Genomic DNA, 22,997 nt, shown 5'->3' with positions numbered 1-22,997 from the left:
GTAAACCTCAAAATGCAGAGTTATTGTTGGAAGATTAATTCTAGCTACTGATAACTAACAAGACAAAATTCTAAAACTAGGCACTCACACTGCAAACATTAAGTAGATAGAAAAATGCAAATCATATAAAAGTTTTGTAAACTCTATTCTACATCATTAAAAATTACAACAGGGTTTCAAAAGTGTCTTCAGTAATGCTCAATGGAGAGCAAACTTAGTTACTACACTGCATATCAGAAAACATATTTACATATGCAGAACCAGAGGCAACATCTTCAAACTATCATTTTTTTAAAGAACAAACCACACTAATCATGTGTGGACTTCATCACAACTTCTTTTCACAAAAATATTTATGGAAAGTTTCAATACTCAAACAGTTTAAACAAACTTGTTACAGAACATGGATAGATCTGCAACATTTGTAATACTCCTTCACCATGCACGTAGCATTCTCACAATGCACCATGTCTTCTGAAATATATAATACATGCACTAGTGACAGTATAAAAATAAACAGAATCATTCTGTTAAAAAAAATAGTGTAAGAGCGTTTTTCTAATTTGAAAAATGCATTTTTTTTCCCAGATGTTTCACAGCATTTTCCCTTACAAAAAAAGAGATGTTCTGCACAATTGTGGTTTCACTTGTGCCCACTTTGAATTGCATTACATATCTGAAGTATTAATATTCCCCAAACCTTGATCAAGAGCTCTTAAACTCTACTAGGCTGAGTTATACAATGCTTAAAAAATAAATCTAGTATTCCTAGCTATGTTCTAACTTCATAAAATGTTTCACTTACTCTTCATAGTCCCAATAAACTATGCGTTTTATTGAGAGCAACTCCTTTACAATTACTCCTAATAGGCAAGATATATCCACATATCCAAGACATATCCATTGTAACTCGTCACTTGTATAACTAAATAAAAAGTCCTACCTTTCTCAAAGAACAGAACACAGCATTTGTAGTGCAAAAAAATAGAATTCAGTTTGAAGCAGAGTTGCACTTCTCTTGTATTTTGGAAAAAAGTTGACAAATTTTACAATTATCAGAGAATTGTTCAATTAAAGCCTGCTTTAAATTTCATAATCCAAAAATGTTGTAAGACTACCTTTTCTTCCAAGAACTTGTCAATGAAAGGTTGACATCCAGTCCCACTAGCCATTTAAAGAATGTGTATACAACCAATTTAATTGGAATATTCTATGAAGCAGATAATTTTACTAAGAGCTCAGACATTGAAATATTGATTCCTGTTAAAGGGACACCTACACTAACCAGTCTTCAAGGGCTGATTAAACTATAACGTTCCCCCAAATCTTATTTCAAGAGTTTTGGGTTTTTTTAATTAGAAAAAATATAACAAATCCAAAAGTGAGTCCATTTTTGGGGTGAGAGGTGGGTTTGCTTTGTTTCCCCAAACAACATGGGAGAAGGTCCCTTTAACAAGGAAGGAGATATGTATCACTTAATCAGGATGTGGGAATGGAATCTGTACCTATGGGTAAATGGCAATGCGTTCTGTGTTGGTTCAGCCCTTGGTTCTGAGTTCTGCGTCACTTCTGGCATCGCTCGCTCGTCATCTGTCCCGTTAATGCTTTCCGGAGTTAAAGGAGACTGAATATCCCCTCCAGCTGATTCCTTAAGTGAACAAACAACACATTAAAATTACAAACTGACCTGCCCAGAAAGGTTATGAACATAAAAGCACTAACATCCATTCTTAAACAACACACAAATTTTAGCTAGTATTAATATAATGTTCGATTTCCAGCGTCCCTCATGGTCATTTCATCATGTGTATTTATTACAGAAGTATATTACCAAAAGATTCACATTGTCTTGTACAAAACACAAGTGGCCTATGAATTGTTTGCAAGATCCAACCTTCCACTTATTAGAGACCTCTCTCACCTGGAATTACATTCCACCCTCATTTTGATACATGGCGGGTGACTCTTGGCACTTGGAATTCTTGTCTCATATATTATGTTCTAATGCAGTGAAACAAATAATTCTGGTATTTGTTTCAAAATCTAGCTTTTGTGCTGTTTATTAACCAAAGTGAACAGTGGAAGGACCATTTATGGTGTGCTCCTAGTTTCACCTATGAGCCATCTGTAAATAACATTCACACAGCAAAGTACAGGCAAAAATTTTCATAGGCATGCTAGCCTGGCCTAAGCTCTTGCTGGTCATGCAATTATCTGGGAAGGAGAATACTCCAGCTACACCCAGGTGTACACATAGCTATGGCTATGCAATTGGACACCTGAAGAACTTAGTGGTTGTCTCCCAGAAGAAGGCACTGCTGTGCTTTTCATTACCATTCATTGCACCAGTGGTATGTTTGTGTGTATATTGAAGCATGAAAAATAACAGAGTTGACAATATAAAGAGGCAAATAAATTATTCTATGCAAAAGGCATGGTTTTTGTCTTCTACTACTATTATTATTTTTATTATTATCCTCATCCAATAATAAAAATGGAAACTGTCTATCCATTAACAATAAATGAAAGGCTTTCTGGATCTAAAAGGTCTTCTTCTATTTTTCCTTCTTCTCAAACTACATTACACATTGTAAAAGATTACATACCACAGTCTAAAAAATCTGGATAGCTTGTTTTACTAAGACAAAATTCCTGCAACACTACTAGTAGATACATAAAATCAGAAGCTACTTATTAAAATGTTTTAAATGTGAATGCACAAAAAATTATTCCAAAAGAAGAAGAAGAAAAAGTACAAGTTGCAAGTTATTTTTCAGTAAAGTACTTCCATAGACTTCTAATATTAATGAAATTCAAGTAACAAAAGTTAAGGCAGAAAAACATCCCAGTCTATGCAATACAATAGCTAAAAGATCACGGCCTGCAAATTCATGAACAAAACAAACATCAGTTTCTAGTAGGTTTCTCTGCCACAAAAAGCACTGGTTAATCAGTGCTTTCACACATTCACAACTACTCCTGCCTGATAAGTAATTTATTTGCAGACAACTCTAATGGAGCTGACCCTGAACAAAGCACCAAACATAACAGAAAAAGCCACTTATACTGAAAAGACTTTTCACAAATGTTTACAAATAATATGCTCCCATTTTAAATTATTCAGAGGAGTTAAAAATATTTTGGAAACATTTTGTGAGATGTGTGTCTGTAACGAAGTTTTTATTGCATACCATTATAACCTCACACATCCACTCCAGATTTTACAAAATTGGGAATGACATTGCACTACTTCATATTTAAACTAAACATAATAGTAGGGTATTCATCAAAAGACATCTGAAAATCCAGTATCTTAAAAAAACCTGCATTTGCACTGAGTCCTTAGAGTAAAAGAAGAGTCCCTAAAGTCAAATAAGTAGACATTACAGCACAGATCAAATCACCTTTTAGTGAAAATTATAAGGAGCAGGAAAAAATGGAGAGGTCAGTGGTTCTAAAATCATGAACAAACACAAACAAGTCCAGCATGGTTAGTTGCTGAGTGTTACACTGTCATCTCAGTAAGGATTCCATGCTTTGGAATCTGACACAGCTATTCTTCATAGCACCTCTCTGGACTGGCTAGCAATGGTATAAGTCTGCCAGCTACAGCCACCCTAACATGTATGAAATATTTGCTGCAATATTTGTTGCAGAAATTAATATAACATCCCAGAAAGTGACCTTTTTCACAAGCACACAAGTAAATTCTGTACTTCTGCAGAGAATAAGACAAAAATTATAAAACAGGATAATTTTGCCAAAGCCAACCATTTCTTGCACTAATAATTATGTGATTGTAAAACTTTTCAGGCAATAGTAATTCCTAATAATTTGCATAGGAGGGGCTTGGAATCACAGACAAGACTACTTTGACTAAATTACCCTCCCAAACACACAATTTCAGAAACCAGAAAAGGTCTTAATCTGAAATGACCAGGGTAAAAAAAAAGAGTACAGTCATCCTTAGAAAAAAAGAACTGAGGTTCAGATGCCAACTGATTGGGGTGAAACTTCTCAAGACTGATGTGGTGCAACTGCAAACTGTACAAACTGCTCTATTTGGTTCCGTACCTAAACCTAATTAAGGTTACTTTTACTAAAAAAAGGGGGTGCGGGTAGGTGGACACTATTGTCAGGCAATTGTTTAATGCAGCAAAGTGAACTTACATCTAACTGTAAGTGCATGGGGAAGCTTGTAATTGAGAATGGACCATGGGTGCTTTGCCACTGCAAGATCCATGAGTTTATGGCAAGAGCAAAATTATGCATCTGGAAAATAGAAGGTGGCAGAGCAGGGGAGCCAGTACTTCAGTTTTATATAAACATGCTAAGAGAATTCCAAGGTTTTTTTACTTAAGGTTCAGTTAAATGGACACCTAGCTACGTGCCTAGGTGGCCTTAGAAGTCCTGAAATAGACAACTTATTTCAAGACAAATCCTCCAAATATACCAGATATAGATAAATTGTGTACTATTATATGAATCTGTCTTCATATGGATGGTTTTAAATTATAGGTTCTCTGACAGAAACAATGTGTTTCTCTTCATCTCAAGAAAGCCCTGTGCACTCAATGGGACTTACCTATAGCAAAGCAGCATTTCTCTCCTAATTTGGTGGTCCAGGCCACTGTTTTTCTCTGAACAAGTTAAGTTCCTTTTATAGTTAAGGTAAATGGTGATTTTATTTATTATCTGATATTCTGGAAAATTAAACTAAAGCCTGCTGGTAGACAGGCGGAGAACAAGGAGAATGAAGAGTTTAAAATTAGCAGCAGCATTGCTTAGGGGAAAAGGAACTCCTGCTATTAAGTAACTGCAAATTAGGCTATGTATGGCTTTCTTTCTACCATGTGTTTAACAGACACTACAACAAAAAAAAAACAAAAACAGAAGAACATATTTCATTAAATGAAACAAAATATAAAAAAACCCCACAGAACTTCTACTTCCTGGCCATTGAGGCACTTTGTATGAGTAACACTTTGCTAAAGAATACGACACCTGATAGAATCAACCTAATTTCTGTCATCTTCTATGGACTTTAGGCAAAATTGCTCTGATGTTTCAACGTGGCTAGAGCCTGCGAAGTATTTGAACTACAAATACATACCCAGTTTCTGAGATATTCTTGCTGTTATCTCTTAATTTCTATTTCTTCCAAGTTTTTGCACAGCATTCAGAAATGAAACTCACATGTAGCAGAGGTACTTTCAGGCCTCCATCAAACAATAGTGAATAGCAAATGTCTTGTGCAGTGTTTTGCTACTTTAGTTGTAGAGATATTTCATAAAGAGTCAATCTGTAAGGGCATACTGAGGCAGAAAATCACACTTTTACTCTTTTAGAATTCTGTAGTAGAGAGGATGGAAAATGTACCATATCCAGTACTTGAATTAACTGGAAAATAACAAGGACATTTTTTAAAGCTGTGCCAAGAGAAATTAAACATTCTATTTAAGTTTCAAGTTTGATGTGCATATTTTCCAGTTTTGATATGCAGTATTTTCCTACTTATTATTAATTTAACACAGAAAGATATCTGCATGTCCAAGACTGTGGAAGGACTGACCCTTTTAGATAACTGAGCTACCCTTAGAGAGTTCATATACCTCCCAATGTCTTTCCTGTCAATGCTGTCAAAGCTTCATTAAAAAAGCCAGGTTCCTGCAAAGTGTTTATTGATCACTAAAAATACTTCCTTCCTCTTTCACTCCCCCGTCTGGAATGGATCACTATGCAAAAGGGAAAGAAGAGCTATAAAATGATTCAGAAAAACAATAATTGAATTGTTTGCCTTCCAGCTGCCTTTTAGCAAATGATGAAAATGAGAGCAGGTGATCTTTCAAATGTTTCTACAGTCCCATGTTCCCTCCCTAGTACCAAGCAACCATCCTCCTGCCAGTCATAAACCTGACTGAATGAGCCCAGTACCATGCAAGTGCTGGAGTTTGCCATGATGCCATTGCTTCTTACCTGTTCTAAACTCTGTAGTTCTTAATTTTACGCCCTTCTCTGTAAGGAAGACTACTATGCTTATGTGTCAGCACTTGCACTAACTGCATTACTCAGAATACTACACTACCTTATCAACACGGTGAAAAGCCAAGAGAAGAAAAGTAAGGCCTGAATAGAAAATTATTCTTAAGTGTGCCATAATGAAATTGCAGCCCTCAACAGGCATTATAGAATCACTCCCAGTAACATTTCTGTAACAGCCTACAGTATAAAATGTTAGGTTTCGAGTGTAAAAAGAACTCTGTACAGGAAAATGAACAACAATAATAGCTCACACAGTGTAAGAGAAACCTTTAACCCTGATGAGTTGCAAGACAAAAGCACCTTGTCTCAGAGTGAATAGCTTAAATTAATGTCCAAATCACGAAATAAGTCACTCCATGTGACAGTGTCAGGTTTAACTTCTGAGTCCGAAATACTAACCAATGTGTCAGAAGAGAAGCATAAAAGACAAGCATAATATTTTTTTTGCCTATAACATCAAGTAACTAGAGGCCTAGGAGATGCAATTAATTGTTTCTAAAGTCAAGTGTATGTTATTGACAAGTGTGTAATATTGAAATGCATACTTCCCACTGTCTCTGTGGAATTTATCAGAAATTTAGAGACAGCAAAGTAAACTGAAAACTTCCTGCCTTTTTTTTTTTTTTTTTTCCATTTCAGTGAGGCAAGGAGTTTCCCATTAACAGCAGGAGCCAGCCTAGTGTTTGGGCAAAATGCGTACTGGGGAAACAACACAAGGGTTGTTCATTGTGTGTGTTCTGATTTCCACTGAGTTCTCTTCATAGGAAACCAGATGTAGATTTCTAGCAGCACGCTACAAACTGCTTGCCATCCTTACTACATCAAAGAGAAGGAGCCTATTACAGTAAAGAGCATTGAAGATATACAGATTCAATGAAAAAAGACTCCCAGAAAAAAAAGATTCCATCTACTCAACTCAGGAATCCCTGATGTAGTTTTAAAGCTGTTGCATTCTCCAACAGAAGGAACTGCCTTTGTCTTCACTAATGCTTAAGAAAAAGCAAACACTTAACTGAGTCAAAAATCTTGGGCAGAAGAAATACAGGAGAGATGGGGAATAAAAACCTCAAGGAATTTCGTTTTTTCAAAGCAAATTCAAAATATTCATAATATATTTTACCCATAACTAATATAAATGTGAATATAGTAACTCACTCTCCGAATATACCTAGATTAACTCAGTTCATATTTTGAGACACCTTTTATAAACTCTTCCTGTACATCATGGCTAACTGTAATAAAACTCCAGAATCAGTCTATGTATCTATTGTCTCTCTTCAACACATCTCACAAGAGAAAACTACACAGTAGAAAATAAGTAAAAATAGTTTGCTGTTTCAACCTTTATTTCTAGTGCAATTATGGTTCTATAAAAGTTATTTACAGTGCACCACCAGTAGTTTTGTGGATATAGTTGGAAACAGTGCAAAAAGTGTTTATTATAGTCATTTACATAAACAGATTTATTAATTTTCTTGTGAAAGCTGAAATTAAGGAATTAAAAAAGCATCCAATTTTATTTTAAAGCAAGTCCCTTCGACTTGTTTGCAGTATATGCTAAATGTATTTTCTTTATACTCTTGCTGACTGATGAGGGTATTCACAGAGGCTTAGAAATTGCTTCTTAATTTTTGATACATATGTATGTAAGGAACAATACAGTAAGTAGCACAGACAAGAAGTACGATGCTTGAATTACGCAATAAGACTCACTTGAGAGGGTGTACTTGTTAGCTCCATCTTTTCATGGGATTTTTCCTTTGCTATTCGCGCAGCTTCTTTGAACTCCTGAAATTTTTCAGCAAACTGAGGTACATATGTTTAAAGAATAAAAAAAAGAAAAGAGAGAAAGAGTAGGCGTGAAATAATACATTACATGCAGAACAGAATACCGTACTTTCCATTTCACAATGTCAAATTCTGTCAGTAATTTAAAAAATTTTTCTTCTTATTAGATACTCATTTAAATTAGTTACACAGCGACATATCCTTCAGGCATAATGTACACTCTACATATCAGGAAAATGACAATGCACTGAAGCATGATCTGATGTTGGTAGTTTTAAGAAACTCACCTCAGAGATGGCTAACAATAGGGACAAACTGCCTTGCATAGCTGCTTTCTGATTCAGGTTTTACCCTTCTCAAACAACAAATAATCTGCTTCTGACAGTCTAATGTGGTCACTATGAGCCTGGAAAGCTTTCAGTGTACTTTGTTCTTTCGTGACTGAAACAATACTGATTTCTTCCCAAATTTTATCTGCATTTATAATTTCAATAGCTAATTAGAAAAGCGACAGTGGAAATACTGTGTTCATCTCTAGAACATTCATTGACATCAATCAAGTTAAAGAACAAATTAATTGAATTAGAACTGCCTTATACTGAGCACTAAATCATGAAATTACACATGGAACGGTCCTAGGAGGCTTTATTTCTATGCTATATGTACCTCTTCCAGAAAATAGCTAAAGTAACAATTTAGAAATACATGCCCCTTTAACCTGAAAGGTTAAATCAATTAGTTAAAAATAGGGCCTAGTATCTCTGGTTAGAAATAAAATTGGCTTCACAGCTCTCACCTTTCCACTACACTAATTGCTAGAATAGCCACACATTTGTTTTTGCTTCCTACTGCTTTTATACAGAACATTATCTAAATATGATCAGCTTAAGAGCAAAATTATTTTGCAAAAATATCAGAATCTTCTCCAACGGTTTCTAAATCTCTTTGGTAGCAGCATATGAAGAAATTGATTTGCATTTAATGTATATACAAGGTACAAAGGCTACCTTTTGTGTGGTACAACCTCACCAATTATTTTCAAACAGAACTTCACTTACTACATAAGACCTAAAAAACCTTACTGTCTTTAAATCTTTTTCTGATAGGCTACTAGTATCTGAGGAAATGTCATTTCTCTCCACTTATGTCCTGTATTTCATTTGCTACATTATTTGAAAGCTTATTTTTCCTGAAAGTTTAATCCAGAATCAAAAAAAGTAGCAGAACAGATGATAAAATTGGCAACAGATCACCAGAAACAGATAATACTTTTTCAAGACTTGTGCCTAAACCTCAAAATCTCATGGGTAACTTATTATTGAAAATAGCCTTCAAACAATAGATTTATTAAATGGCAAATATGATTCTGAGGTTTAGAATAAATGGCTGAAGACAAAGGCAGTGATTATGACAGTCATAGAAAAGTTTTTTTAAAAAATCATGGATCAATAGACAGCATTCTAAGAAAGAGCCATAAAAGCCCAATTTGGTTGAGATTTTCACAGATTTTCTAGAATTGAGACAGCCAGCTAATAGATAATAGCTATCTCTTGATAAAATTCCTGCACAATAAAGATGAGGTCTCATGGTATGAAAGGAGAAGTTTTCTGGAAGATCACATTTTCAAGGAAAAGATGAAAAATTGTGCATGGAGACTATGTAAGGCCACTGCCAGTATCCATGGTGGTACTTTCCATTTAGCATATTCTTTAAGTTTTATGGAAAAAATCAGGTCAGCTAACTCAAGAGGGTAAGACAGCAAACCCTAAAAGGAGTATTTCTTCTCATACATCAGGATACTACCAAAAGAAGACATATTCTGAATAAGAAAGTAGTCTCAATTTTTCCTGAAAGTGAAAGGATATTCTGTTTCTCCTACTGCAGCAGCAAGAGGGACTCTGCTAACAAATCATTGTCCTGAACACAGGTATCTTTCAAGTACCACCAACATTTGATGGAGCAGTCTTGAGATGAATTTGTGGTCTAACATTGAGAAAAGACCTAGTGAAGAGAAATAAATGTTTAATTAATTTTCCTCTATACTGTTTGTATGTGAAGTTGATTAAGAGTGCCATTACTTTTTCATCAGAAAGTTTTACTCCACTAATTCCTACTCACGATAATTGTACAGAAAAGAGGTTACCATTATTGCATTCTACTCTAGCAATTAATTCAGAAGAAAAGGGGCATGCATACAGAAGTGAAAAGTACTATAAGATATGCAGACAATAACGTGAGAATAAACAGTTTATCTGCTGTGATTATTTATTTTATTAAACTGTGGAAATTAGACACAGACTATACCAACTTTTTTTTTGTGGTTTCAGGAGCTTTTTGCTCCCTGGAACTTAAAACACTTACAATCCTAAAGTGCTAGCTATATCAGAACGCTATGGTAAAGCTGGCTATGATGCACAGAAGTGAGAGTAAGTAATCTGAGGGAGAGACTAAACAAGAAAGAGAATATAGACATGACTTCTCTAAAGTTACAGGGCAGATCTAAGTCAGGTCTTCTGATTCCCAACCAAACACACCTACCAGCTCCAGTGGTTGAACAGCTTCTAATCTAAAGAAAAATTTTCTTTCCTTATCAGTATGCTTATAATTTTTAAAGTAAGACAAAAAGTTTAATCTTTAGGAATTTTAGTAGCAACAGTTGGCAATTGCAACTCATATGAACGTCATTTTAATAATTAAGATATAATACAACAACAACAGTATGCTGAAAAGGCCCACAGATTCACCAGAAAAGGTTTGTGATTGTATTTTTCTTAATAAATTTGCTTATTCTCCACAAAACAGCAATCTGAGTAACTGTTTAGCAAAAAAATCAATTAAGAAAAAATGTCTACTGTAACCTTTCAGATTAAATTTTCAACAGCAATATTGAGCTTTATGCCAAAGAAATATTTAAAAGTCCTAGACATCTGCTTGAGGGCAGTAAAGGGATTGAAAGAACTGTAATTAAGAAGGCAACAGAGGGAGGGCAAGACATGAGATGAGGACAAAGCAGATAAAAAAACCCCAACGTATTTTCACTGGCAAGGATAACCTAGAGCTTGAAGTCAGGCAAACAGAGTGTGCATGACTACAGCAGGATGCTTTGCCTTCAAAGAATCATTTGTGAATAGGAAAACAAGCTAGTATACGAGCAGTAAACTAGATCAGCATTTGTGCTAAAGCCATTGAAACATTATGAAAACTTATTACCATGTTGGTAAGCAAGTGCTCCTAGGACATACACACCAAATTAACTTACAAGGTTTTCAAGTTCACTAAAGCAACAATAGGTGTACAAATGTGCATGCAATACCAGAATCACTCAGAATATCCTGTGTTTGTGTTGTTTTGTGGAAAGGAGAACCAAGTGATTATGAAAGGAAGAAATCTTACAAGTTTGATGCTTGCCCAAACAACGTAGCTGTACTGGATCTCATTTTAATGGTTTTCTGGCAGGCCGTGCTTATCCTTGGATAGTGATAAGTACTTTCTCAAAAGAGCTGCTGTGATTACTCTTCCTTCAAACAGCTAGCGACTGCTATCCCTTCCTATCCCTATTTCTCTTGGATGTCTTGCGCTTGGATGTCCAAATCTTTTCTTTATTTCAAATACGAAAATTTTCTGCTTAGTGCATACACAACTTCTTAAACTGAACTGAAATACCTCATCTGAAATAAAATCACACTTGTACAAGTTCCTGGATTCATCTACCAGGGCAGTAGCAAAACCAAGTAATGTAGAAAGGATGCTCAGAGGATCTGTGCCATCAGTTTGAGAAATTCCTTGGAATGAGGTCTATTTCCTTCCCGCAGAAGTAGACTAGAAAAGAAACTCATGTATGGCACATACTGCTTTAGCAAACATTTCAACTTTTGCATTCCAGTAGAAAACGTATTTTTCTTTTACAGTGAATATATTTCCCACTAGCTTTACTTTAAGGCTGCAAATTTTGAAATAACAGTCATTTGATATACTACGTAGTAGAAAAGTGAAAGTGAATGTAGCCTAAAAAACAAAAATATATCTGAAGACTACCAGTAGCGTTTTTCTAGGAGATCTAAATACACAAGCAACACTACATTGTTTACTTCTTTAAATTCTATTATCAAAAATTGTTTTAAGAAAGAAAAACCTAACAAATCAGTAATCAGAAAACATTAACAACATAAAATGTAATTGGATTTAATCTCCCTCCTTTTCTTCATCAGTTAAAAGAAAATTTGCAGATGCCACTTACACTTGTGCTTTTACATTACACCAGATTGATGCAGAGCATTTTTCTGTAAATGATTTTTTTAAAAAACAGTAGTGAGTACTGAGTCAAGAGACAGTGAGCAGAAATAAAACACACTTAAGTAACTTCACTAGCTGAAGAGACACCACTGTTCCTACTTACTTTCGAAAGGTGATGTTCAGATGAAAATCCCAAGCCATAGACTGTATTCGCCCTGCTGTCTGCCCACTGGCCAAACTTCTGGGATGTTTTAGTAAATGTCATGTTTGGGGTGATGGTGCTGTTTATTATTGCCTGAAAAAGGTAATAGTTGTTAAAAATGGGCTTCGTGGGTTTTTTGTTTTTCTTAAGACCACTCATAATTGAAAATACCAATATTGTAGGCAATTAACTGAATACACTGAATGTCACGCACACTGGGAACTAAGAAACAGTTTTCTAATTCAAACACAGTTAAAATGGCAAAGGCACATTTTTTCAGACATTGTGTAAAAGGAGGAAAAGCTGGGGAGGAGAGTAGGCATCAATTTGCAATTGCAAGCAAACCTTTAAAGTTTCTACATATACGGACTATCAAAGTCTTTTTCATCTCACACATGTATTTCTTTGTCCCCTAAGGCAGTGCCTCTCAAGTTGCCTGCTGCTCTCCCCCCAGCCCTGTTGATTATGAGATTCTCACCGAAAAACACTCAATAAAACAAAGGAGCGCATTTTCTTTTTGAATTTCTGTTCTACAAGAGTCTGTTTCCTTTACACACATACAAGCAAGGTTAATAGTGGCAGGGTCATATACAACTACAGAATAACTTCTCTAGTTCTTTTTCTTGCATCTTCAGGATGCAAGAATATCATCCTCCAGCATGTAACTTCTGATAATACAAACAAAAAATGCAATTACTAGGTGATATGCTGGTTCTGCTAAAAGCAACGGAAGTTTCACCATGGATTCCAACAGCATTTCCATCAAAGACTACATATGTGAAGCACAAGCTGTACAAACGTGAAGCACGTAACACTATTTTCTCAGGATGTTGACTGAGAAACTTCAACATCACAGAGACCAAGTACTGCTCTCCTAAGACCAAGATTCTCTAGAAGTTAAAATCAGTCTATACTACTTGAATGATACGAATTTCTGGATGGATATTGAAATTAGTAGTTTTTTAAAGGAGTTGACTTTGCACCCTTTGCTTTTGCTGAGACATTTGGGTACCACTGGAGCACAGTTACCATCAAATTAATATTTTCTATGAATTCCACCAGGCCAAGCCCGAAAAAATTAAAACTGAGGGCCCAGCCAAGTTCACAAACAGCACCCATGTTCATATGGTGATTTGCAGATGAAGTGGTAGAGAGAAGTATTGCAAGAAAGTGCAAGAGCATACATTGTATTGCAACATGTAGAAAGACTAGCAAAGATATTGCAGCACTCTTTCTTGATGAATTTGGCAACCTCGCTATACTCACGTTAATGAAGATGAGCAAATCTGAACATAGCCAATTCTTTCTGAAAATCTTTGCATCCAGATAAAAATTTTGCCTACCACTGGGAATAACCCCTTGGAAATTCTGGAATTCCTGGAAGCCTATACTTGAGCTAAGAAGCCTTATCAGATCAAATACAGGATTTGCTGTGTGACCAGAAAACAGAGAACCATCTCCAGCATTGTCTGAAAGACATCCCTCAGATTTTCATATAGAAGCTCCTCAGTGAAGTCACTGGTACATGAAACATTATTCTCCTTTGTTTAGGCATAAGGTTCAGAGTTCAAATAAAGCCATCAGACTTCTTGCAGAATCACCTCCAACTGACCACCTAGAAAACAGTTGTCTATAGCACACAGGACAAAAGAGAGAATGTGAGACAGGACTTCTCTGAAAAGATGTGCTCTGGAACCCTTTTTTACTTGTACGCTTCTCATTTTCTTTTGCACTGTTAGTGGTTAGAAGCCCACTTTTGAAATAACCAGGTGGAAGCCCAGAACAGAGCTGTGCAAACTCATTTAATACTTAATCTCACTTCCTGTGGAAGCTGCCAACAGTAATATGCTGGAAATTAAACATCCTGGGGACTGTATAGAATGGATTCTTCCTTCCAACTCAAGCTGTAGCTATGTTTTCTAGTCTGCTTAAGCCCAGGCTCATCTACTGCTTGATTAATTGAAACCTGCATCACATATTTGAGAGCATGAGTACTGTGTCATGGACATAACTTCCTCAATTCAGAAAAAGACTCCAATGCCAGAGAGCTAAGACCTCCAAGTAAAACATAGGTTTAAAGCCTTCACAGCTCCCATTTCCTGCTGTGACAGCAACTTAGCTGGCTGCAGTTTAACCCAGTCAAATACCTGGGAGAAATGCTTCTGCTGATCACATGACAGGCTGCAGCATGGAGAACCTGCCTGGTCCAGAATGGGATAGCTTTTTTGACAGCAGTCTGCATTTAGTCTGAGTTGACTGCCAAATTGTTTTCTTGCAAGAATGAAAGGTAAAAGAAAACTTTTTAAAAATAATAAAACCCTTTCACTGAATTTATCAATTAAGGACAAGTACAAAGAAATCAAGGTTATCCACCTTCCCTAAATTAAAAGCCTGAGTATGCTAGGACTCTCACATGCAAAACTGTGATTTAGAAGTGTAATGCTTGAGCATCCTACAAATCCAGTCCAGTGTCAGCTACCTCTGGAAAGAACTAGATACCAAACCTTTGTATATTTAGCTTAAAAAATACACTTATTTTTTAAAATCAAAATTTATAATTAAGCCTGTCTTGTCCATTCAAATGGCTGTTGCTTTAACTGCTCTCCTCTAATCCAGATTTCACTGCACAGTTATCAGTATAACAAGTGTCAAATATTTCATCAACTTTTAAGAATGCTGTTTCCATAAATGAACAAGAAGATCTTAAAAACAGAACAGAGTCAATCTGACAGGAAGACATTTAGTTTTTGCAGAAAACTGATTTAGTTATCTTCAGGCTTTTTGGAATTATAAAATAGCTTTCATGTTTCCCTTTCATATTGCATTAGCAATAAGAAAATAGGGCATATGACTGAGCTGTTCATTTTACCAACTGCAAACCCAGCAGCTGCAAGATATATAGTAGTGGTCAAATACGATTTTATCTTGTGCTAAAACTAATGGCAATAATAATTTAAGACACAGAACTTTCTAACTTCTTCAAAGGAAAATCCCTGAACACTTGTGGGTACAGGTCTTACTTAAAACATTTATTCAGCATTTAAAGGATTGGCACTTTAAAGTGAGACAGTAACTAAAATAAGATCTACTGCAGTAATACTGATGGGAGACTTGACCAAGTAATAATATATCCAAGGTTCATGGAACCTGCACACTGGGAAACCACTCTTTTCCAGAGCCGTCTCTTGTTCTAGATTACTATAAAATTTTGAGTTTGTTTTCCTACCTTATATCTGTGAAAAAAAAAAAATCAGAGAGTTAACTAGTATAGCAAGAACCACATTATTCTTGATCTCCTTCCTTTTCTCAGAGATGGCAAGAGACAAAACGGAAAAGGCAGCGGAACTCGGAATACTCTTAATGTCTGCCAGTTACTGGAGAAATAATGGAAGCTTTGTCGCATCACCCAGGAGAAAGAAGTACTAAAATACATTTGTCCAAGAAACTCTGATATGGGTATATAATTAATGAGAAATTAAAGCCTTAGCAACAACTGCTCAATGTTGTCATGACATACTACATAAGATATCTATTTTTTCAGGCTTTGTCTTGATTCTGGGACTGATAGGAGAAAAAGGTCGCATAAAAGATATTTACTCAAGAGGTCAGAGAAACCAGATTCAAGTTCTATCAGATTACTTGCGTCAAGATTTCTCTGCCATGGGCAACAGGGCTCCAAATATTGTGCATGACTATAAAAGACATAGCCTGTACACTGAACACCTAATGGTCCTAGAACATTTTTTGTAGTCAAAGATAGAGGGACATGCCTCAGGTGTAAGATATTTCAAGAGGAGACTGTAGCTCCAGAAAACATTACACAAAATGCATTAAAAATAAGCAGAAGTTGTGTCTGTAGAACCTGTCTTGGCTAAATTGAACTCAAACAAGGAAAAAAACCTTCTCTTTCAAAATTAACAAAGACAGCATAAGCAAATTCAGGTTGCAATGCACAATAGGGGAGTGAAGATCATGTCCTTAAATTTCCTTTTGTTTTCAGAAAGAAATATAGTGATTGTCTGAGAGTCATTAAATATAAGATAAATTCTATCCCAGAATACTTTTGAAATGCACCAAACTAAAGAGAGAGAAGGGTATGGGACAGAAATAGGAATACCACTCAAATCTGAAGTGTACCTCTCTCCAACATTCCTTACTGTAGTCTAAATGAATATACATGTAAGCTGCCTTTACTTCCTGGCTTACTGCTCAGCACCTGACTGACCACATCAGTCTCTCCACCATACAAACCCAAACAACGTTGTAAATCCCACCAGTACGCATGTATACAATAAAATCTGGCTGGATTTACTCCCTCTGAGGGAGGGGCACGACAGCTTCAAAACCAGTAGGGTTTGATAAGTGGTTCTGGCCACTGGCAAGGTTTATTGTCAGCAGTGTTACTGACATGCAGCTCTATGCCATACAGCAAAGACTCTCTCGGGTGCACTCAAAAATACTTTATATTTACATTTAACTCTTTGCAAATAAAATATTGTATATAAACAGATATGCTAAAAAAAAGTAGGATTTTACGTAAAAATAAAAGACCTCTCTGGGAATTATGCTGGAAGTCCTCTTAGAGTTCTTCCATGTGTTTCTCTGCTATTCACCTGTATGTGTTTCAGAGCAGTGTTGCGAATGCCTGAGAAAAACTGGATTCTCTTAACCACGACTGGGATTCTAGATCTTCATCTAAGACGGATGAAAACATTATTAGGCGGGCAGCACTCACAGAGTAAATAAAAGTCATGAACTGCATTATCAGTACGTCTTGCCATTACTACTGGATGTAAAGGGAAAGCTGCAGTGGACAAAAGAACAACTAAATAGGTGAACAACTATTTGACAACTTAATTCAGTAGGCACTCAGCAGGAGTTGCAGTGTCAGGATGAAGGCAGAGGAACCCCAGTGGATGTCAGAATAAGGATTTTGTATATTCTCCAGATCAGTTAAAGCGGTAGTCTTGATTTCATACATTATCTAGTTCCATTCCCAGTGTCTTTATTCATAAAAACTGATTCAAAATGTATTTTAATTATTTGACAGAACTAATTGCATCATTTGAAGGAAGGCTGAGAAGGAAAAAAACAAAGTAAGACTTAAAGCTGGAAAAAATCTGTTAGCCTCAGCCGCATGAAGCAGAGATTTTTGACTATGGCATCAATTTCTGTATACTTCTTTGTGATAGAAAATCTCCTTCTACATTTAAAATTGCAGTATTTTGGGTATTTTAAAAAATGCAGGGTAATAATTTTCAGCTTTCAATAAGTAGTAATAAAATCACTGTGAATAGCACCATGCTTTTAACAGACTACTTAATTTCCAATCATTGTGAACAGATGGATTTCCAAAAGCTTCAAATTGAAAGTCTCTGGAAAGGATCACAACTTTGATTACAGTCTGTATATCTTTAATGCCCTTAGTGTACAGTTTTCTGCTACACTGTTTGTAAAGTTACTGTTATTATAGCTATGTGAGTAGAAACAGTCAAGGATTTTTTGCACATCAAATTAATTTCTTAGACAACTGCACAATATCCTTTCTAGTTAAAAAAACCCAAAAAAACTGAACCAACCAAACATAAAATCACAAGAAACCCCACTAAAACCAAACCAAGTCTAGATAAAAGCTTACCATTTATTAGGCAGGCTTTATTACGAGGCAATCCTCGTACTCTCTACAGCAAAAATTGGAAGATTACATAACAAAGGATTTACTAAGTGATTATGGCCACTGAACAGATGTCATTCATAATGCTGAAGTTAATTATATTGATAAATGACTGAGTACAGAAATGAAAACAAATTGCTGTTACCCTATTCATACATTTTGTACAATTTTCTTTCTTTTTAGCCTTCTCACATAGCATTAACCAAGGAACAGGTCATCACTTCAATTCAGCAATAGTTATTGAAGTCAATATAACCACATGGAAAACAGAATTTATTAATGAACACTTAAAATGTACAATGAGGCAATGTTACCATTTTAAAACAGCCAGTAATCTGTTGGTCAGACAATGGTACAAACATCTGAGAAGAAACACGAAGAACATCAAACGAAAATAGCAACAAAAACATTTCTGACATCAAGGTTTTCTGAAATAAAATTTACCTTTGAGCCATCCAAACTGATTATCCTGTAGACATTTCTTGTGCTGTCATAGAAGTAGGACACAGTAACAGCATGCTTGCTGGTGGGAACCCAGTTCTTCTTAGTGTTTGGGTCAATCTGGAAGACATGAGCTCGGGTGCTGAAGATGGGTTGTTCCCTGAAGGAGAGAGAGAAGAAGTCATGAATCTAATTTGTACATACTACCATTGCACACAAGCTATCTGCCAGTCGAGCCTATTTGGACGTACACAAGTTACTCAGCGTGATAAACCTTGCATAATGACTTCTGTATGAGTTGCTGCATAAAGCAGTAAGTTTGTTAATACATACACGCAAGCAAAATGCAAGTCTTCTAAGGCAAAAATCAGCACCCAGTTGTGGATCAACACAGATACCTGTAATATCATCAATCCATCATCTCCCCAGTTTTTCACTGCCCATCTATCCCTTTAAAGAAAATGGCATGAATGCAGCTTCTCTGATCACACTGCACACTGCAGAATGTGCATAACTTCAAGTCCACTTCTTCTCAAAATCTTCTAATATTCACATCAATTTTATGCCACAATCTGGAACTGAACTGGCTGATTCAATGCAATTACTCTAAAACTAACATTAATTAAGGCCAGGAATATGTGTTGTGAATCCCTTATAATGTATAAAATACATTTTTAATTGTAAATTGCTTAGCACATAAAATTGTGCAAGGCAAAAAAATTCCCTTATTTTAATTTAGAATTTAATTACCTTTTTTTTCCCCCATAACCACTACCAGGACATACAGCATGGCACAGAAATCTAAAGACATTTTAATATCACTAAGATGGTGATACGATAGCCTTCTACAAGAGAGTGACTCTATTTGTGGACAAGGGAAGAGCCATGGATGTCAGTTATCTGTACTTCTGTAAAACCCTTGACACAGTCCCCAACAAAATATTTCTCTGTAGATGGCAAGAGATGGATTCAATGGATGGGAAGTTTGGTGGATAAGAAACTAGTTGGACCATCACATATAGAGGGCAGCGATTAATGGTTCAGAGTCCCAATGGACATCAGTTACGGTATGCTCACCAGTGACACAGAGAATGGGACCGACTGCACCCTCAGCAAGTTTGCACTTGACCCCAAACTGAGTGGCAAAGCAGACTCACCTGAAGGATGGCATGCCATCCAGAGGGTCCTGGTAAAGCTCTAGGAGAGGCCCATGGGAATCTCATTAGTGAAACCAAGTGCAATGTGCTGCACCTGGGTCAGAGCAACCCTGGTACCAGCAGAGGCTGGGAGTGGACAGATCAGAGCAGTCCTGCCCAGAAGGACTTGGGGGTGCTGTGGGTGAGAGGCTGGACGTGACCCAGTCATGGCACTCCCAGCCCAGAAAGCCAAACGTGTGCTGGGCTGCACCCAGAGCAGTGTGGGCAGCAGGGCAGGGAGGGGATTCTGCCCCTCTGCTCTGCTCTGCTGAGACCCCACCTGCAGTGCTGCACCAGCTCTGGGGTCCCAGCACAGGAAGGGCATGGACCTGCTGCAGGGAGTCCAGAGGAGGCCACTAAGATGATCAGAGGGATAGAGGACCTCTCCTATCAGGAAAGGCTGAGAAAGTTGTAATGTTCAGCCTGGAGAAGAGAAGGCTCTAGGGAGACCTTATAGCAGCCTCTCAGTACCTAACAAGGGGCTACAAGAGAGGCGGTAGAAGGACTTTTTCACCAGGGCTTGCAGTGATAGGACAAGGGGTGATGGCCTCAGGCTGAAAAGAGGGCAGGTTTAGATAAGACATTAGGAAGAAATTCTTCACCATGAGGATGGAAGAGGTTGCCCAGACAAGATGTGGCTGTTCTATCAGGGCCAGGCTGGATCAGGCATTGAGCAATGTGGTCTGCCCATGTAAGCAGGTTGGAATTAGATTAATATTCTTTCCAATTCAAACTATTCTATGATACTGTAGCTATCAGTTTAAATGTAGCTACATTTTAATGACAAGTTGACTTCTGTATTCTTTAAGGAATGCTGCCATCAAATTCCAAAGATACTAAGTACCAGGACTTTAGGTTGAATTTAATTTTTAGGTATTTTGACTCTCATTTTCAGGCTGTGAGAAAACATACTCTTTGACCTGCCCTCATTTTCTTTTCAGAGGTATGTTTTTAACACTTTTTTTTACCAAAATAAAAGAAAGTATGAAAAAAACCACAGAATTTTGGGTATGTGTAGCCAAAGGAGTTTACTTTGGCCTCACTACAAAGGGGTACACATGTGAACTCTGAAATATCTCCTCTATTGCTTGGCAGGAAGAGCAGCTTTCAGTAGTACAATTGTATTCCTCTGCTGGGAGTGAAGATTCCTCGAAGTTCACCAGCTGACAGACATGGTGTTCTCCTATGCTGGGTGTTGGATGAAATGACAGAAGTATGCAGAACAGATCAGAAACAGTAAAATAGAGTTTCAGTGAAAGATAAAGAAGGCAGGGAGGCCAAGGGGATCAATGCACATGCTAATTCTCCACAGAAATGCACCCTCAGCATCAATTAATCTTTTGCTTGTAAATCACCAAACTATAGAAGATTGCATAAACGTTTTCCTGTTCCAAATCCCTTGCACACAAATGTTATGCAAAGGTTACTGGCTTTTACAGACCTTTTGTTAAACAAAACAAACTAATTCTTTTTGCTCTTTTGATTACCAACAATTTCTTCTTCAATGGTACTTAAACTTTAGTTGTCTTCAATATTATATCTATTTTACAATTTACTTCCTAGTTAAACATATGCCAGTATTGAGGGATGCGCATTAACATAATGCGCCAGCACTTTAACCCTGGAAAATTAAAGATCCCATCAAAAAACATGGAAACAATCTTAGAAGCCTAACAATTGTTCTGAATATTGACATTGAAAGGGAACTATAAAGGCTCTGACCATGTTAATGAAAGACCAAAGAAGAACTGAATCCAAGATGTAGTTGCATGTTTAATGAATACACATTTGACCAGCACTGATGCTCAGTTCATTCCTAGTACAGTCTATCATATAACTGGGACTTTCAACACAACACAGGTTAAAATTTTAATATGTAAAAGGTAGGTGAGTACTATATGGCTAAAGTGAGTGTCAGTGAAAGTCAGCTGTTCAGCCCTGAGATGCTGCTCTCCAGCACCGCCATGATAAAAATCTTCCACAGCCCCACCTAAATGTCCTCAATTTGTCTGATGGTGTGGCCTGCATGTTCCCACTGATCACTCATCAGTGCTGCTCAAGACAAATCAGAGCACTTTGCAGGGGAGAGTGTGGGTCCAGCACAGACAGGACAGTTAAGTATGAAACAGTGTAAATGAAGCTTACTTTAATCACTTCTGATAAAACTAGAGTTACACTGTTTTCTTTCCTTTTTTTAAGTACAGCTTTACTGAATGACAAGCTGTCTTCACTCTGTGGAAAAACCATAACTCCCTTTGTTAAATGAGTAGGATAAATCATGATTTTGCCAGATTACTGGGGTAATTAGGATTTCTTTTTCTGACCAAGAAACTAAACTTCAGATGACTCCAGAACTGGACCACTGTTTTGACTCTTGACAATGAACATTTATAAAGATTATTTCTGCAAGCTAATGGAAGTTATACACTATATGTCTCCAGGATTAAATGTGCTATAGAACCAATAAGTGATGCACCACTGAAGTCCTTCAAAGCTGCTGTACAATTACATCATCTGTACTATTCTGTAGCAATATACTACATAGAGCTACTTAAATTTTAGATTTTTAAAACATCTGTGAACAAGCAACACATGATGTGTAAAACAAAAATATTTGTAACTTCAGCCAATACATTTTACACTAAAGTTTTGCTCTTCCATTATCCACATAAGGACACGATGCCCTCCCAGTCTGAAGTTTCAATCAATCAATCAATCCAGCAATATTAATTAAATAAGAAGATAGCTTCCTCTTTGCCTTCCTAGGTGGTCAAACAATTAATACTTTTTTAAAATTTTAATATATATTTCTATATATAAAAATTTTTTCTCCTATTTTTCACAGAATCACAGAATAATTTCAGCTGGAAGGGGTTCTCAAGGAGCATTGAGTTCAACTGTTAGCCCTACATAGCACCATCCCCTTATCCCCTTGTCCATATGGAGTTGAGAAAGGAAGAACAGCTTTAAAGAAGAAAAATCAATCCTGTAAAAAAAAACCCACCTTACCAGTTTCTCACTCTTCCCCTCTTCCCCTTTCAGCTTTCTCTTCTTTTTCTTTCATTATCAGAAGGCATTCAGTAATCATTAAAGACATTAATAGGGACTAAGACAAGAACTCCTCACTAATTGCAAAGCAAAGTAATTCATTTTTCCAGAAATATACTGATGCTGAACAAAAAGAAAACAAACTAACAAGAATGCCATAGTAACACAGTTTGACCATTAGAAATGTCTGCTCAGGCAAGGCAAAAACATTAAGGGTCATATCCTGCTGTTCTTAATTGCCTTAGGCTGCAACACTACAGTGGTCAAACAAAGACTAACAAGAAGGAAATGCCTGGACCTGACAAGAAATGTGATGAGTAAAGAAGCACAAGAAGTATCACTTTAGCAGGCAGAGTCATAACAGGCTTTTCCA

At 36.6% G+C, this 22,997-nt stretch overlaps 1 protein-coding gene across 2 annotated transcripts in view; it reads right to left on the bottom strand.

The window, feature by feature from the left end:
• The window catches only part of HOMER1 (homer scaffold protein 1), an 89,819-nt gene that overhangs the window by 48,380 nt on the left and 18,442 nt on the right, over window positions 1-22,997 (bottom strand). For both annotated transcript variants that reach the window (XM_033085661.1, XM_033085662.2), the window contains exons 2-5: window positions 18,384-18,540; window positions 12,227-12,358; window positions 7,756-7,848; window positions 1,506-1,648 (exon numbers count right to left, since the gene is read on the bottom strand). In XM_033085661.1, coding sequence (XP_032941552.1) covers window positions 1,506-1,648; window positions 7,756-7,848; window positions 12,227-12,358; window positions 18,384-18,540 — 525 coding nt within the window. The remainder of the gene's footprint in view (window positions 1-1,505; window positions 1,649-7,755; window positions 7,849-12,226; window positions 12,359-18,383; window positions 18,541-22,997) is intronic.

This window comes from Catharus ustulatus, chromosome Z (assembly GCF_009819885.2).
Source record: "Catharus ustulatus isolate bCatUst1 chromosome Z, bCatUst1.pri.v2, whole genome shotgun sequence".
Classification (NCBI taxonomy): Eukaryota; Metazoa; Chordata; class Aves; order Passeriformes; family Turdidae; genus Catharus; species Catharus ustulatus.
Note: the sequence above shows the minus strand (reverse complement) of the source record. Positions and strands in the feature narration are given on the sequence as shown.